Genomic DNA, 14,442 nt, shown 5'->3' on the forward strand with positions numbered 1-14,442 from the left:
CAGGTCCAACCATTTGCCTAGGAATTTCATAAATTCATTCTTTTTAATAGCTGAGTAGTACTCCATTGTGTAAATGTACCACATTTTTTTTTTTATCCATTCCTCTGTTGAGGGGCATCTGGGTTCTTTCCAGCTTCTGGCTATTATAAATAAGGCGATACCCATCACCTCACTGTTATTCTCTTGGTATCCATAAGCATCCGGTAGCGGGCGGTCAAAGCTATGGCCCAGACAGTGCCGCTGGCCATGGCTGTTGTTGGACAACGCCCACTGGTGTATGGCAGGTTAAGACTTTAGTGGCTGCTAATATTGTGCAGAGCTGGGGAGTTTCTTCTCTTCTTCCGTGTCCCGATTGTCTTACCACGGCATCAGAGACGTGCTTCGTACCCTGTGACCGCAGTGTGTGGTGAGAAAGAGATGCATTGATAAGGAAAAAATACTTGTTTGTAAAAGAAGCTAGATCGTCCGCTTACGTGGATTAGAGGGAATATTGTCTCTTATTTTTTAACTCCTTTCCGTGGCAATTAATGACGTTTGGACTAAATAGTTAGATTTGGTCACACTTGGGCCAAGCAGTGTAATCCAGAGACAGGAGGGAAGATACTTAGCAACTGAGTGGGTATGTTTTCATAGCTCTGTCACTCCAGGTAAGATTCTAGAGCTCTCTTGCTAGCAAATGGTTTGAAGGAACCTAAAGATGAATAGCTAGCATCCCTGTAGAATTTTACAGCAGCCATACTTGACGGGGTAATCCGTGTGCATCGCTGAGCGCAGAGTCTGGCGTAAGCCAAGTCCTCTGCAGATGCTGGTTGTTAGTAACGCCTCTTACTCTCGTCACCATCGACATTATACATTAATATTTCTGTCTCACAGGCTGAGAGCCCTGGTTCCAGAAGGACAGGCAGCATATCCAAAAACAAACAGCCTTTGCGGTCCTCTGAATCCAAGCCCATGTCTCTGCCTTGTGCCCTCTGTCCTGGTTTCAGCCTGTGGCCACCCTTGACTATAGCCTTTATTCCAGGCTCTGTGGAGCCACCAGACATTGCTATGGGACAGTCGGGATGGGGAGTGGACCATAAAAGCAGTGTTTTAATTTCCATGGAATTGGCATAGAGGGGGTGAGAAATAGTTGAGGCCCGGTAGAGACTGGAGCTCAGGAGTGAGCTGTATTAGAAATGGAGGGGTTTGAGCATATGAAAATAGCAAGGTGCATTTTCTCCCAGCCAGTAACCTCTGCTCAGCCTGTCCCCGTAACCACTGCTCCTCTCAGACAGCTGTTACAGACCCTCATCTGGGTCTCTGATGAAGGTCAGAGACCTTCCACCCGCCGAGCCCTGAGTGGTCTCTTGTAACTCTCTGAGTCTGGTTTTCACGTGTGTGTTGGCTCGTCGCTGTCGTGTATTGGGCAGTTGTCCTTCTCTGCTTGCTACCATAAGGGCCTCACCCTGGCAGTGTGGTGCAGTGATCAGACCCACCTCCCCCTTCACTTGCGATTTTCTTCTTTTCCCATTGTTCCCCCGTTACTTTTGCTACTTCAGAACTAAAGTTCTGTTTTCGTAACCTGAGCAGTCAGTCGGTGTCATGACAGTGGCTCCGGACTACCTAGTGTGGTTTGTATGACTGTTTCCATTTCTGTCAGAGCCTTTGTTTTATAAAAATCTTTGTTTTGTTGAAATCTGGCATTTATGCTTGTTTGATTTCTGGGTGTTTTGAGGTAAGATCTTGGTCTAGCCCAGGCTGACCTTGAACTCATGGTAGTCCTCTTACCTCAGCCTCCCCAGGGCTAAGGTTAAAGTCATGAGCTGCCATATCTTGTGGCTATTTTAGCTTTAAATTTTTCTCGGTGGTGGTGGGGGAGGGTATCTATTGATTAATTATTTAGAGGAAAGAAAGAAATATATTTGTCTTTTCATGAGAACTGATGTGTTCTCTCAGACACGCACTCCGTTGCTCGTCATTCCTGATGCCTTAGCTCTTCATAGTTTCAAGCACCTTTAAGCCCACCTCATTTAGGGGTAACTTTAACAAAATTATTTATTTCTGACACGGGGTGCTGAGAAGGTATGCACTCTGGTATAACGGAGACACGATTGCTCACGCAGCTCCCATTCATACAGCTGTCAGTCTGGTCATCCAAGAGTCGGCCTGCCTTTAACCGTAGATCTCAAACCTAACCTTCGCTTAAAGGTGAAATGCGTGTGTTATGTTTCAGCGCCGTGTCTGACTCTGGCCTACTGCTGTGGCCTACCTCATTGTGGGTCTCTGTGTGTGTTTGTGTATGTCTGAGAGGTGTGTCTGTATATGTGTGTGTGATATGTCTGTGTGTCTGTGTCTGAGTGTATATGTGTGTATGGTGTGTGTGTGTGTGTGTGTTTCTTTTAGCAGAGTCAACCAGTTTGATTCCCACTCAGTTCTGATGACAAGGCTTCAGGCTTGTACTTGAAAATACCTCCTCACAGATCCACATTCCTGGAATGAATTGTCTTTATTTCTAATGATAAAGGGCCAGATTGAATGCAATCATAGCTACATTTTATAAATTTTTTTTGTGAGACAGGGTTTCTCTGTGTAGCCCTGGGTGCCCTAGAACTCACTTTGTAGCCTGCTTCTGCCTCCTGAGTGCTGGGATTAAAGGTGTGCGCCACCGCCGCCCAGTTTACATTCCCCCCTTTAATGTGGGTTTTGAAATGCTGCAGCATCTTGGGTCTCCTAAAGATTTGTGGTGCACTTTGGAGATGTGATCGTGAAGGAAACTTCCAGAAGTATTGTCATTTTCATGTCCAGGGTCATGCTGTTCTCTAATGTTGGCCTTCCCTATTCGAGGATAGAAATTCAGTGGCACTGATTGGCAGGATTCAGCTAAGTAACAGACCTGCTGACCAACCTAACTGTGCATGTTATATTACTGGAACACGATTCCCCACGTCCGTGTGTCCTCAGTATATCCTGAAGGTTTCTCTGCTATCCTGATTGAATGAGCACTTGTTTAATTATGTTACCAATTTCCTTACTTCAGTCTATTTTTTTACTGAGGTAGACTTTGATGCAGTAGAGTAGACACTCCTAACCCTAAGATCCGTAGCTGGATGCAGTGCCGAGGACTCACAGCCCCTCCCGCATGCACTTCTCTTCACTGCACCCAGCGTCTCTGGGTTCCTGGGAACTTGCATGGGATATGCTGTAATTTATTGAAATTGAGAACTCCATAATATTAAGCAAAAACGAACTACTAAATGGTTTGATCTCTTCATATAAAAATGTATTCTTCTGTTAATATACATGAGACTCCTTCCACACCCTGCAGACCACAGAGCCTGTGCTCCTGGCCAGAAGTAAAGTGTTTCTCTCAGAGTTTTAGCTCTGCACAGGATTCTCACAGAACGACTAGATAAAAAGAGACGGGAAGAACTGGAAACCTCCCACTCCCTTTGGCCCCCTTCCTGATTCTGTTAGTTAGAAAAACAGTGGAGTATTTGTTTCCTGTATCTTGTTGCACTTTTCCTGGGCGTTTGTTACCTTGGCCTTGCACATGGTGCTGGGGTGGCTTTTTAATGCATGGAAAATGCCTGTGAGTTTCTTTCCATCATCACTTGGGCCACCCTAACAGAACTGGAAGGTTCGATGTCAACCCTCGTAATCTCTGTGAGAAAGCTGACATTTACATAAGTTGCATGGAGCCCCTGACAGCTCTAAACACACTCTTAGTGTCATCTTGTTTAGCTTACATTACGCTTCTCACTGGACAAGTTCAGTGTCCACTCAGACCCTGGAGGGAGTCAAAGCAAAGGCGTGACAGAGAGAAGCCGTTAGAATGATGCGAATGACGTAGGCAGCTGAGAACTAACAAGTTTAGAGGAAGTGTGCACCCTTGCTCAGCCCTACCCTTCTCCCCAGCTCAGTGCTAGACAGGGGATGGCGCCAGGCCTGGAGGTGGCTATATTCTTAGCATTCAGCACTGTGAGTGCTGTATAAATTCCTGCTGTCCAGTGGAGATTCTGTGTGCAGCCACACAGCAGTTTGATGAACTCACCAATGGGTTTTGCTAATTCAAAGGCTTTAAAAGGAAAAGAAAAGAACATGCATAGGGGTTTTAAAAATATACATTTTATATACCTTTTGGTGCAGAAATCACACTTAAAAGGACATTCATCAGATTGCTGGTTATGTTTGCCCAAAAGCGGCACTAATGATAATAAGAGTAAATTATGGTGTGGTTTTAGGAGCTACATACATACATACATACATAAATGTTATATATGTGGATATATGCATATCATATCTATGCATCAGTCTATAAAATGTTATACTGTTTGGCCATCATGATATGCTGTAATTTATTGAAATTGAGAACTCCATAATATTAAGCAAAAACGAACTACTAAATGGTTTGATCTCTTCATATAAAAATGTATTCTTCTGTTAATATACATGAGTAGAAGTCTGGAAGTTTATATACTAAAATAGTTATGGAGCTCATTCTCACAAGGGAGATTAAGAGTCTCAGTCCCTCCCCCTCCCCCTCCCCCTCCCCCTCTCCCCCTCTCCCTCTATTCTTCCCCCTCTTCTTTCTCTCCTCCTCCCCACTCCTTCTCTCCCTTTCCCCCTCCCTCTCCTCCTCCTTCCCTCCCTCCCTATCTCCCTCCCTTCCTCCTATTTAAATATTGGTGGGAATTTGTTTGGTTTTTGTTTGTCTGTTTAAATATTGATGCATTGTTTGATTTGAGCAAAGACTTGAGGAAGAAAACCTGTTTCCATTTTGCAAAAGAAAGAGTTCCTTCCCTCAAGCTAGGGCCTGTGAAGGGGAAGGATGCAGACATCACAGGTCTCAAGCTAGGGCCTGTGAAGGGGAAGGATGCAGACATCACAGGTCTCAAGCTAGCTAGGGCCTGTGAAGGGGAAGGATGCAGGCATCACAGGTCTGCACACAGCAAACGTTTAAACTCTTGAATTCTTAACACTAACTTTTAACGAACAGACAGAAGGACATAGCCAGCTGCCCATAGCATGAATTCTGTGTCATGGAAAGTGTTCAGAACACTGCAGAGACATCTGGCAAAAGTGGCCACAGAGTGGTTGACACATTTGAGTATTGCTCTTTGCCTCAAGCCCTTTTAAGAGAGGAGATTTTAACACTGGGGAGAAAATTGAACAAGGGAACTAAGAAAAGCCTTTCTAGTTCTCTTCCAAACTCAAAGAGAATTCTATTCCAACCAGCTTATGAGCAAGAAGAGCCTGACGAAAAACCCCTGTGAGACACGCCCTCCTCTTAAGTGCTAAGTATGATATCCTCAAAAGGAGGCTAGTGGGACTGACTGCATAGATCTTGCTACCGTTTACCCTGATGAGCTAGTGAAGACAAGAGAGCCTTGATTTTAGACTTGCTGCATGTGAGGTCATAGATGGTAGGCATAGGGTGCCATTTGGGATCAGTGTCACCGATGAGTCTGCTGGTGCCTGACATCTCTGAAGCTCAGAGTCCCTCTGCAGACTTCATGTATGTGATCTCACAGATTCAGACTCAGTAGCTCTGGAACAGGACCCAGGAATCAGTACCTAGATTCTTACGTTGTTTTAATAACTAGCCAAGCTTAGACATTCCCAGAGTAAAGTGTACATAAACACGCGTATTGGGACAGTTATGAAGCAGCACCAGTCTATTGATAAGTACAGTCAGTGCTTCCAAGCTATTGATATTTACAGAACAGCCGCATTGAGAAGCCCATCAGCGTTGTACAGCTAAGCGATGTTTTGTGCAATCCATTAAGCACAGCTGCTTAAAAGAGCTAGTTTTATTTATTCATACATTATATAATCACACCCACGAATATAACAAAAGCATGTAAATTCATGTTAATAAGACAAATGTTTTCCACAGTCTACAAACAAACTAATGGGCCACCTTCTGATCCCTTCTATGGCGTCTCCTTCACAACGAAAGTTAATGGTGGTTCATAAATAGAGTAATTTTGGAATTTGGCACTCTCAACTTCTTCCCAAATGATATCCGTTGAAAAAGGAGAAATGAAGAAAATCACGGGGCTGCTATGAGAATCAAACATGAGAGGATTTGCTATCACGTACTCACAGAGTATGCATCCCTCCTAAATAATAACACCAGCTTGCCTACGTCCTGTGTCTGATGAAGTCACTTCCAGCACCCCGCCTGTCCCCAGTTCTGTTTCTCAGGTAACCTGTATTGGGAGGCCGAGGAGGCATGGAAGGGGTCGCACAGGTGGATCCCAAAAGCCATTTGCTATTCCTTGAACTGACGGGCGCATACCTACAAGCTCTTGACACCGACGTCATATCTCACTCGGGAGTTACCCACCCCCCCATACTTCCGTGGCAGATTCCTTATCCCTTCACTTAACGTTGTATGACACCTCCCCAGTGAAGCCTGTGATGTCCTCCACTCCTAACACGCTCTCTGGCCTGCCTCTTCTGTCTCTAATAAACCCTAATGTACTTACCTTTATTGCTAATACCCATTTCCTCAGCTGGGCTATAGTCAGCATGAGGGCCGATGTCTTTGTTGTTTCCTGTGTATCCTAGGTGGGCATAGCAGTATGTAGGATGTAGTAGGCTCTTAGAAAATAAATATGTTGGTGGATGACAGAGTCTATGATCCAAAGTCCTATTGCCGATCTCCCACTGTTCTGCTACTGCCTCACAGTGGGCCTTTGCTCAGTGCAGCCCATGGTTCCCACAGAGTCAGAGCATCCCACACACTGTGTGCAGAAGTATTGCTCCTCGGCTCTTGGTGCATCCTTCCTACTGCTGTGAGTCAGAATGCACTGACAGTAACTGCTCCAGACTCTGGTCCCACAGGATTGGCTCCACCCAGCCCTCAGTGTGCAGTTTGATATCTCTTCTAAAGACCAGCCTGCTGTATGTTCTCACCACGGTGCCGGACACTCAGCCAATAAGTGTTGATTGTGGGTTGGGCCACCATGTCTGATGTGATTTTTAACTTTCAGGTGTAAGAGAGCTTTAGATGTAGTCTAACAAACAGGCACTTGAAAGACTGTAACATATTAAGTTCACATGACTAGCTAAGTGGATTCTGAGGCTAAAGTCTTGGTCTGGTTTGGGAGTTGTGTGCTGTGCTTCGTCAACATAGGGCTTTCCCTCCTTCCATGTCTTCTCCTCCGAGTCCCAGGAGATCCAGGTTCCTCCAGGTCTTTCCTTCCTGTGTAGGACTCTTCCTGTCATCCCAGCCCCTCCCGCTAGTGTTAGCATCTTCTGTAAGGCCCGGTGTTCTGAGATTACATCTCTTGCTTGTCCTGTCAGGCAGTGCGGGGCTGATTCATGCTATGCTTTAGACCCCTCTCTCTTTCTAGTTCCACCTCACAGCCCTGATCCCTTGGCCCAGCTCGTTTCTCCTCCGCAGATCTCTCCATCTCTTGCTGATTTCTGATTTCCTAACACTCTGTCTTTTGGCAAGCCATGTTCTTACATAAGTGGTGATGGCAGGAGGGGGTGGGTCCTGTTCTGTGCTGTCTGATCTGAATTCCTGTATTGTCTCCTCTGGCTTTGAAAGCATCTTTGCTGCATTAAGTGGGAGCGGGTACCCCAGCTCCATTTTACCAACTGAGATCAGACACAGATATCAGGAAACGCTGTGCTCAGCCTTGCAGGGGTGAAAGCCAAGCCTCCATCCACAGCCTAGTGTATGATACTCCCACTGTCCCAAACTCGAGTGTTAACAGAGAGACAAAGTCTGTCATGACCCATCTGATGTTTGGAAATGGATAAGGGGTTGTTGTTGATGATTTGTTTTGTTTTGTTCTTAAGATTTCGATCTGTTTGTCAGGTTTCTTGATCAGGTTGTTAATCTGCATTTCTCTAGCATCCTTAATATCCTGGTGGCCAAAAAGACCGCTGTCCGTTCAGTCAGTAGGGGTAGACAGGTTCTCAGATGACGACATTTCCCCCCCCCATCACTGCATGTGACTAAAAGCTATTGGACCTGTGTTTGTAATGCTGAACAGTGCCAGGAGCTCGGCTGACAACCTGGTCAAGGAGACCTGTTGATTGTAGGCTGGCCACCATCTCTTGGAACTTTAGCCTCCAGACTGAAGAGCACTTATAGCAGCTAACTGGTGGTAACTTGATACTCTTGCAGATTTTGAAAAGTCCTCCTGTTCCAATAGAACCTGTCTATTTCAACTAAAAGTATGTCTCTCTTAATATAAAATATTGCAACAGTATTGTATTTAAGCTTAAGAATATTCTTTAAGATACTTTTCTTTGACCTAATAGTAGAAAGTGATTTGCTTATTTGTTTGTTTGTTTGAGATCAAGCTGAGACTGGCCACCAATTCACTCTGTAGCTGAGGGTGACCTTGAACTCCTGATCTTCCTGCCTCCATCTCCTAAGTGCTTAGATTATAGATGTGGGCCACCAGGCCCAGCATTAAAAAGCAATGTCTCAGCACTTAACATTCTCAATGAGTATAGTTAACGGACTGAAGTTAGGTCTTAACTCCAACTCCATAAATGTCATTTGTCACCATTTGTAAATTGCTTCATTAACAAGCAAGACATGTCATCTTGTGCTCTGTTGGCATGTGTGCCCCCAGACTGGAAGGGGAGAACAGCCACATCCTTGAGTGTAGGACAGATCAGAAGCTGACGCTGATATGGGTGGCAGTGTCAGCTCACTGCCAGGCTGCTCATTTCCCCAGGTGCAAGCTGGCAATGGGTCTGTGTCCTGCAGCTCCATCACCCATACCCTCTCTGCCCCCAGAGGCCAGCGAGTACACAAAAGTGTGTGCAAGAGAGCCCTGAATGAAAGGATGCAAAGGCCTCACGTCATGTGTGGCAGCCACAGGGACACCTAGGTGCCTCCGGAGCAGATCAGAGCTGCCTGCGGTCCCCAGAAGAAACAGAACGATGCGGTCCGCGTTCTAAACCCGCCCTGATACAGTCCCACTCCTCTATCCTTATACACACGTTGGTGTGTTCTTGCCTGGGCCTGCATTTGTGGATTCTGGAGGACAAGCTCGCACATCCTCCTGAGGGCCGCCATCCGCTTCTGAAGCAGGGCCTCTCATTGGCCTGTTGTCCATGAGTTAAGATAGATGGGCTGGCCAGTGAGCCACAGAAAGCCTCCCCCCAGTGCCACCTCAGAGCTGAAATGAAAAGCGTGTGCAACTGTGCCTGGCTCTTTGCTGTGGGGTCTGGCGGTTAGATCTGGGGTCTTAAGCCTACAGCAGGCACTGTACCAACCGAGCTGCCTCCAGCCCTCTGGCTTTGAGAGTCAGGTCTGGTCCCAGACTCAGTCATACCCCAGCCTGACTCCTTTCTGCTGGAACTACTGATGCAAGCACCACACTGGGTGTTCCCACTTACCTTCCAGTCCTCTGTTTTGCTGCCTGGAATAGACAGACCCCCATGGTGGCATCAGTTCTCTTGCCAAAGGAAAGCTTAAGTGTCCATTCGGGATATGCTTGGCTTTAGGGTAAGTCGGGAGAGCCATCTTGACAGGACAATGAAATTGCACAGCTCTTATGTGGGGGAGCCTACCCACTATCCCATTTCCTAAATGTGCTGTAGTTTAATCCTTAAACTGTAAAAAAAAAATCAAGAACTTTTCCTTTCAGCTGGCTGATTCCATGTGGAACAGGGTGGGCTTTGGTTTGATGCTTTTCCTCGAATTCCACTACAGTTTCAGCTTTCTTTTTGTTGTTGGTGGTGTTGATGTTGTTGTTGTTGGTGGTGGTGTTGATGTTGTTGTTGTTGTTGGTGGTGGTGGTGTTGCTTTGTGTTCAGGAGCTATTTAGAACACGATTTGTTTTGTATTCTTATAGAATATAGTAAAATTGTTACTGGTAACAATTCTGTTACCAGTAAAGCTAACGATTGCATGACAGGCTGAGATTTTGAGTTCGCATCTCATGGAACAGACGACATTTAAATTAAGAGAAGTCAGTCTGAGATGCTGAGAGAAATTCCCCAAGTATATCTGAAAAGGGCACATAATTGGTTTTAAAGGATCCATAATTGATTAATTGAAAACATCACTTGAAAAGCCAATTTATGGTCCCTTCTGAGAGCAGTTTCAGAATGCTCTAGGTAAACACCAAGCCAACTGGTGCAAGTAACTTTTCATGTGGCTAAAGAGGTTGCTAATTCATACCACATTAGAGAAAGAGAGAGAAACTCTGTCCCCCCTGCTTACTAACTGCTGCAATCCCTGTGTGTCTTTTCAGGTATGAGAAGGTTCCAGTCATCCTGGTCGGGAACAAAGTGGACCTGGAGAGTGAGAGAGAAGTGTCCTCCAACGAAGGCCGCGCCTTGGCTGAGGAGTGGGGCTGCCCCTTTATGGAGACTTCTGCTAAGAGCAAAACAATGGTGGATGAGCTCTTTGCTGAAATTGTGAGGCAGATGAACTATGCAGCTCAGCCTGACAAAGATGACCCATGCTGTTCTGCCTGTAACATACAATAGCATCCGAACATGGCTGCCCCGGACAGGATTCGCCTAGGCTCGTAGGCAGCAGTAACCTTGTCTACTGTGCTGCAGTTTGTAGGATGGGTGGTGTGTGAGTCCACGGTGCACTGCAACCTTCAGGCCGGATGGCCAGCTGATGCCTCTGAGTACCTGTGGGTTCCGTGACTACAGCCTCCACTTCTGTCCTCAGTCCTTGTACATCTGCAACCTGAAGGCCCCACCGCCAAGCTACAGGGTGACCTCATTTGACATGATGATGGCATTGCCATTGAGGTGACAGAAGCCACTGTTGTGTAAACTAAAAATAATCATGAGAGAGAAACCAGAATTCCTATGATCACTAACAATTAAAATATTTTGTTGTCTTAAAAAAAAAATAAAAGGAGAAATATTTTCCTACAAGAGTACTGAAGTCAGCTTCTAGCCAGTGTATTCCGTCCAGTAAAACAGCATTGCAGGGAGACTCTGATCAGCTGACACGTTTCTAGTTTTCAAATTGATGCCTAATCGTCGAGGTTATCCTAATTCGTGACATGTCAGTCCTCAATAGAGTAAAAGTCAGAACAAGGCTGTGTGAAGACCCAGTCTGGCTTTAGAATTTGTTGAATCACCTGCTCTGCCACAGAAAATAGTCTCTCATAGGGGTTTATGAAAATTGAGTCACACGCCCACCCTCTGTTAACGGAGAGGGGATGGTCTTTATTTACTGAACAAGACAGAAGCAGCTGAGACGGAGAGCCAGCCTTACTAACGAGCCTCGTAGCCGATTAACCATCACAGAAGGAAAATGAAGCCATGTTACACCCACACGCTCCCGTTTGCAGACACCCCACAGGACAGTACAGACATTTGGCTTTGTGTGTGTGTGTATGTGTCTGTGTGTGTGTGTGTGTTTGTGAAAGCAGCCTTTAAGGGCCACGGTTGCAATGGGACCCTTGGCTCACCTGCTTTGGAAATCCAGTCTGCTGTATCACAGCTTTATTATAGGCATTTAAAACAAAAGTAAAAAGCAGATTGAACAGCCTATGAAAAAATTTGGGCTTAAAAGTAGAGTATAAATTATTTTAGCGAGGGAAGGAAGCTTTTCATGTGTGCATTCCACCCTGATGGCCGAAGTGGCTGGCACACACTGCCTGAGTGAGTCTTCTGTTTCGAAAGGGTGCTTAAGCTCTGGCATTTTTGGCCATGAAGTGTTTTATCATTTGCATGAGTAATGGCACAGGAAAAAAAAAATTTCAGTTCAGGAGTTTCAGGAGCGTGGAAGGGTTCTTTCTTCTCACCTCCCTTAGTGGCATAAGTGCTGGTGATCCTGCCCTCTGAAGATCAGTGTGGCCTTCAGAACCGCAGTGTCACTGAGCCTGGAAGCACTTAGGGCCTTTGCCTTCTCAGGCTCCACAGTCTCGTGCAAGTAACCGCTTAGTCTCATGTGTACCAGAAAGAAGAGTGTGTTTGTGTGTGCATGTGTGTTTATTGTTCCTAAGAATTTGGCACAATTCAGGCTATCGCCTCGACTGAGAATCTATACTGCAGAACATAATGTATAAGCAAGCAGTTTTTAAATTATTAGTCTCTTACAAGCCATTGGAATCTCCCCCACCCCAAGTATTTAGTAGCTGGCTTTAAGTTTACAAGATAGGGGGACAAGGTCAATGGTGTTTGTCATATGTGAGAAAAAGTAAATAAATAATGTGGGTAAAACCAGGTTGTGGGTGTTAGAGAGTCTTAGAAAATTCATGATCTTCAGTGCCATTTCCTCCACTTAGGAAGGACAAAAATGTCCATTTTATAGGACAAAAAGTCCTAACAGTTTTCTTGAAACAAAGTCTTTTATGTAAAAGTTGATTTTTGACTCAGACATATCGAAAAATTGAACTAAAGAAGTATGTTTCATCTGCTGAAGTAGAAATATTCGTGTGAGACCTCTGAGGCCTCTAACTTGTCCGACTTACTCTAATGTTTAGAATCTCATAATGAACAGCAATTGATGATACTGTGTATTAGACGGGGCTGTACAGATCCCACAGCCTCACGTCACAGTGGAAAGGGTGTGAAGCCTGAGAAAGCCGGGCAAGGTGTGAAGTGTGAGCTTTGCCAGGCATCTGGGCAGGCTCTTCCTAAGGCCCAGTGTTTACACCAGCCCTTCATAGTGCCTGGGCATCACTTCCCCAGGCCAAATTTTGCCACACCCTCTCCCTGTTCCTCTGGTGCAAGTCTGACTGACGGTTGTGCATGATGTTGCTGAGATGGGGATAAAAACCCAAGGACAGGAAAAGGACACTTGTCAGCACATGAAATGGCAGGGCGCAAAGGAGAGCCGGCCCATTGATATTTCTTTAAAAGCCCAATGCACCTAGCAACCAGATAAATGAAAGTTCGTTCTAACATGCCTTAAAAATATGGTTTGACCCCAAAGACCCATTATTCTTTAGCTATTACTTAGTTTGCTTTGCTTTGTTTTTTTACTTTTCACACAGAGCCAGGTTTTTGTTTTGTTTTAGGTTTATTTCTTTTATGGTGTAACTTGCGGTTCTTTTTAAGCTGTGGCAGCGGCGGTAACCAACGCCTTTGTGCTCCTCAGCTTCCACAGGACAAGCCAGCATGTGCTGGGAAGCCTTCTAGGTGTTTCCGTACACCGTGAGAGGTGCTTTGAAGCTCCCACCCTTTGCTTTGTAGAATTAGGGCTTGCCCGTGCACTCCAGTTGCCACTCTCTGGGGTAGAACTACTGATGCTTGCCTGCTTTTTGTGTCGCCTGTGGACGGCTGTGGTGCACCGTCCAGTGTGAGTGTTGCTGCTGGTGACTGTGAAGGTGTGTTGTCCTCCACTGCTGTTGGGTTGCTTAGTTGCTTAGTTTCTTCATCAGTAGTCCCCCTCCCCCGTTAGCACTGGCTCAGCTTTAACTGTGTCCTCAGCCAATCAGATGTTGAAGACCATGGGGGTCCTCTTGTTTAATTTGTCCTCGTGTATCTATTAAACCTTGATCAGGGTTTCTAGAACGGCTGCAGTAGATTTTGAAAACAGACTTACTGTTATTGATTGAGGTTCCCCAGAGATCCAGTTCACAGTTAATTGTTGGACTCTAATACAACTGACCATTGAAAAATGAACAACAGCTTATTGTTTTGTAACAGTGTCGGGTGAGCCCTGACATTTCAATTGAAACATGAATTGTCATTATAACTCAATGCAAATTCAACAGTTGTATTTGGAGTTAAATTATTTTAACAAATAAATTTATTTAATGAAAGTCTGGCTTGTGTTTGTTGCTTAAACTTGTGCAGTGTATTCACAATATGCAGAAGCAGGGCATTGCCACACAACGCACCAGACACCCTTCATAAAGATCCCCTGAAACCAAACTCGCCACAGGCTCGCTCGCTCCATAGGAAGGGAGGGTGATTGATCATTTTCCTGACCTTTGAAATAGCATGAAAAGGTTTGAAATCAGCATAAATACCCATCCTGGTAAATATTTTCTTTTCCTTATCTCAATCATAGTTGGTTAATTTGGGGGTTCTAGGTAATTCACATTAGTTAGCATTGGCCTTATGGTCCTGCCAGTACTGCTGGAATTCTCAGTGTCCACCCAGCAATGGATTGAGGTGGACTTTGTGTCTTCAGATCATGTGGTCTGAAGGTACCAGAAGCTAAAGGCTGCTGTTCTGTGGGGTTGTGGGGCTGGCGTGGCCTCTGTGGGGTCCTGCTGTGCTGTGGGTCTGGGGTGGCCTCTGTGGGGTCCTGCTGTGCTATGGTGCTGACGTCTATATGGGGCTCTGTGAACGTTGACAGACGCCGTTGTTGGATGTGGCCTCAGCTGTTCTGATAAGGCGTCTATTCATCCCCTGCCCATCTAAAGGCTGCCTGTGGTTGTGTGCTCTTCAGACTCCTGGCAGCGGCCCAGCGGCTTAAAAGGTCCATTGTTTTAGAGTATAAGAACGACGTGAATGAATATAACAGAGGCACTGTCGGCAGAATGTCAGATATTTCAA

The 14,442-nt window shown here is 45.5% G+C and overlaps 1 protein-coding gene across 1 annotated transcript in view; it reads left to right on the top strand.

Moving 5' to 3' along the window:
* The window catches only part of Rap2a (RAP2A, member of RAS oncogene family), a 27,503-nt gene extending 13,803 nt beyond the window's left edge, over positions 1-13,700 (top strand). The window contains exon 2 of the mRNA XM_021181731.2: positions 10,215-13,700. Coding sequence (XP_021037390.1) covers positions 10,215-10,452 — 238 coding nt within the window. The 3' untranslated portion in view covers positions 10,453-13,700. The remainder of the gene's footprint in view (positions 1-10,214) is intronic.
* The last annotated feature ends 742 nt before the right edge of the window (positions 13,701-14,442 follow it).

This window comes from Mus caroli, chromosome 14, assembly GCF_900094665.2.
Source record: "Mus caroli chromosome 14, CAROLI_EIJ_v1.1, whole genome shotgun sequence".
In the NCBI taxonomy this organism is placed as follows: Eukaryota; Metazoa; Chordata; class Mammalia; order Rodentia; family Muridae; genus Mus; species Mus caroli.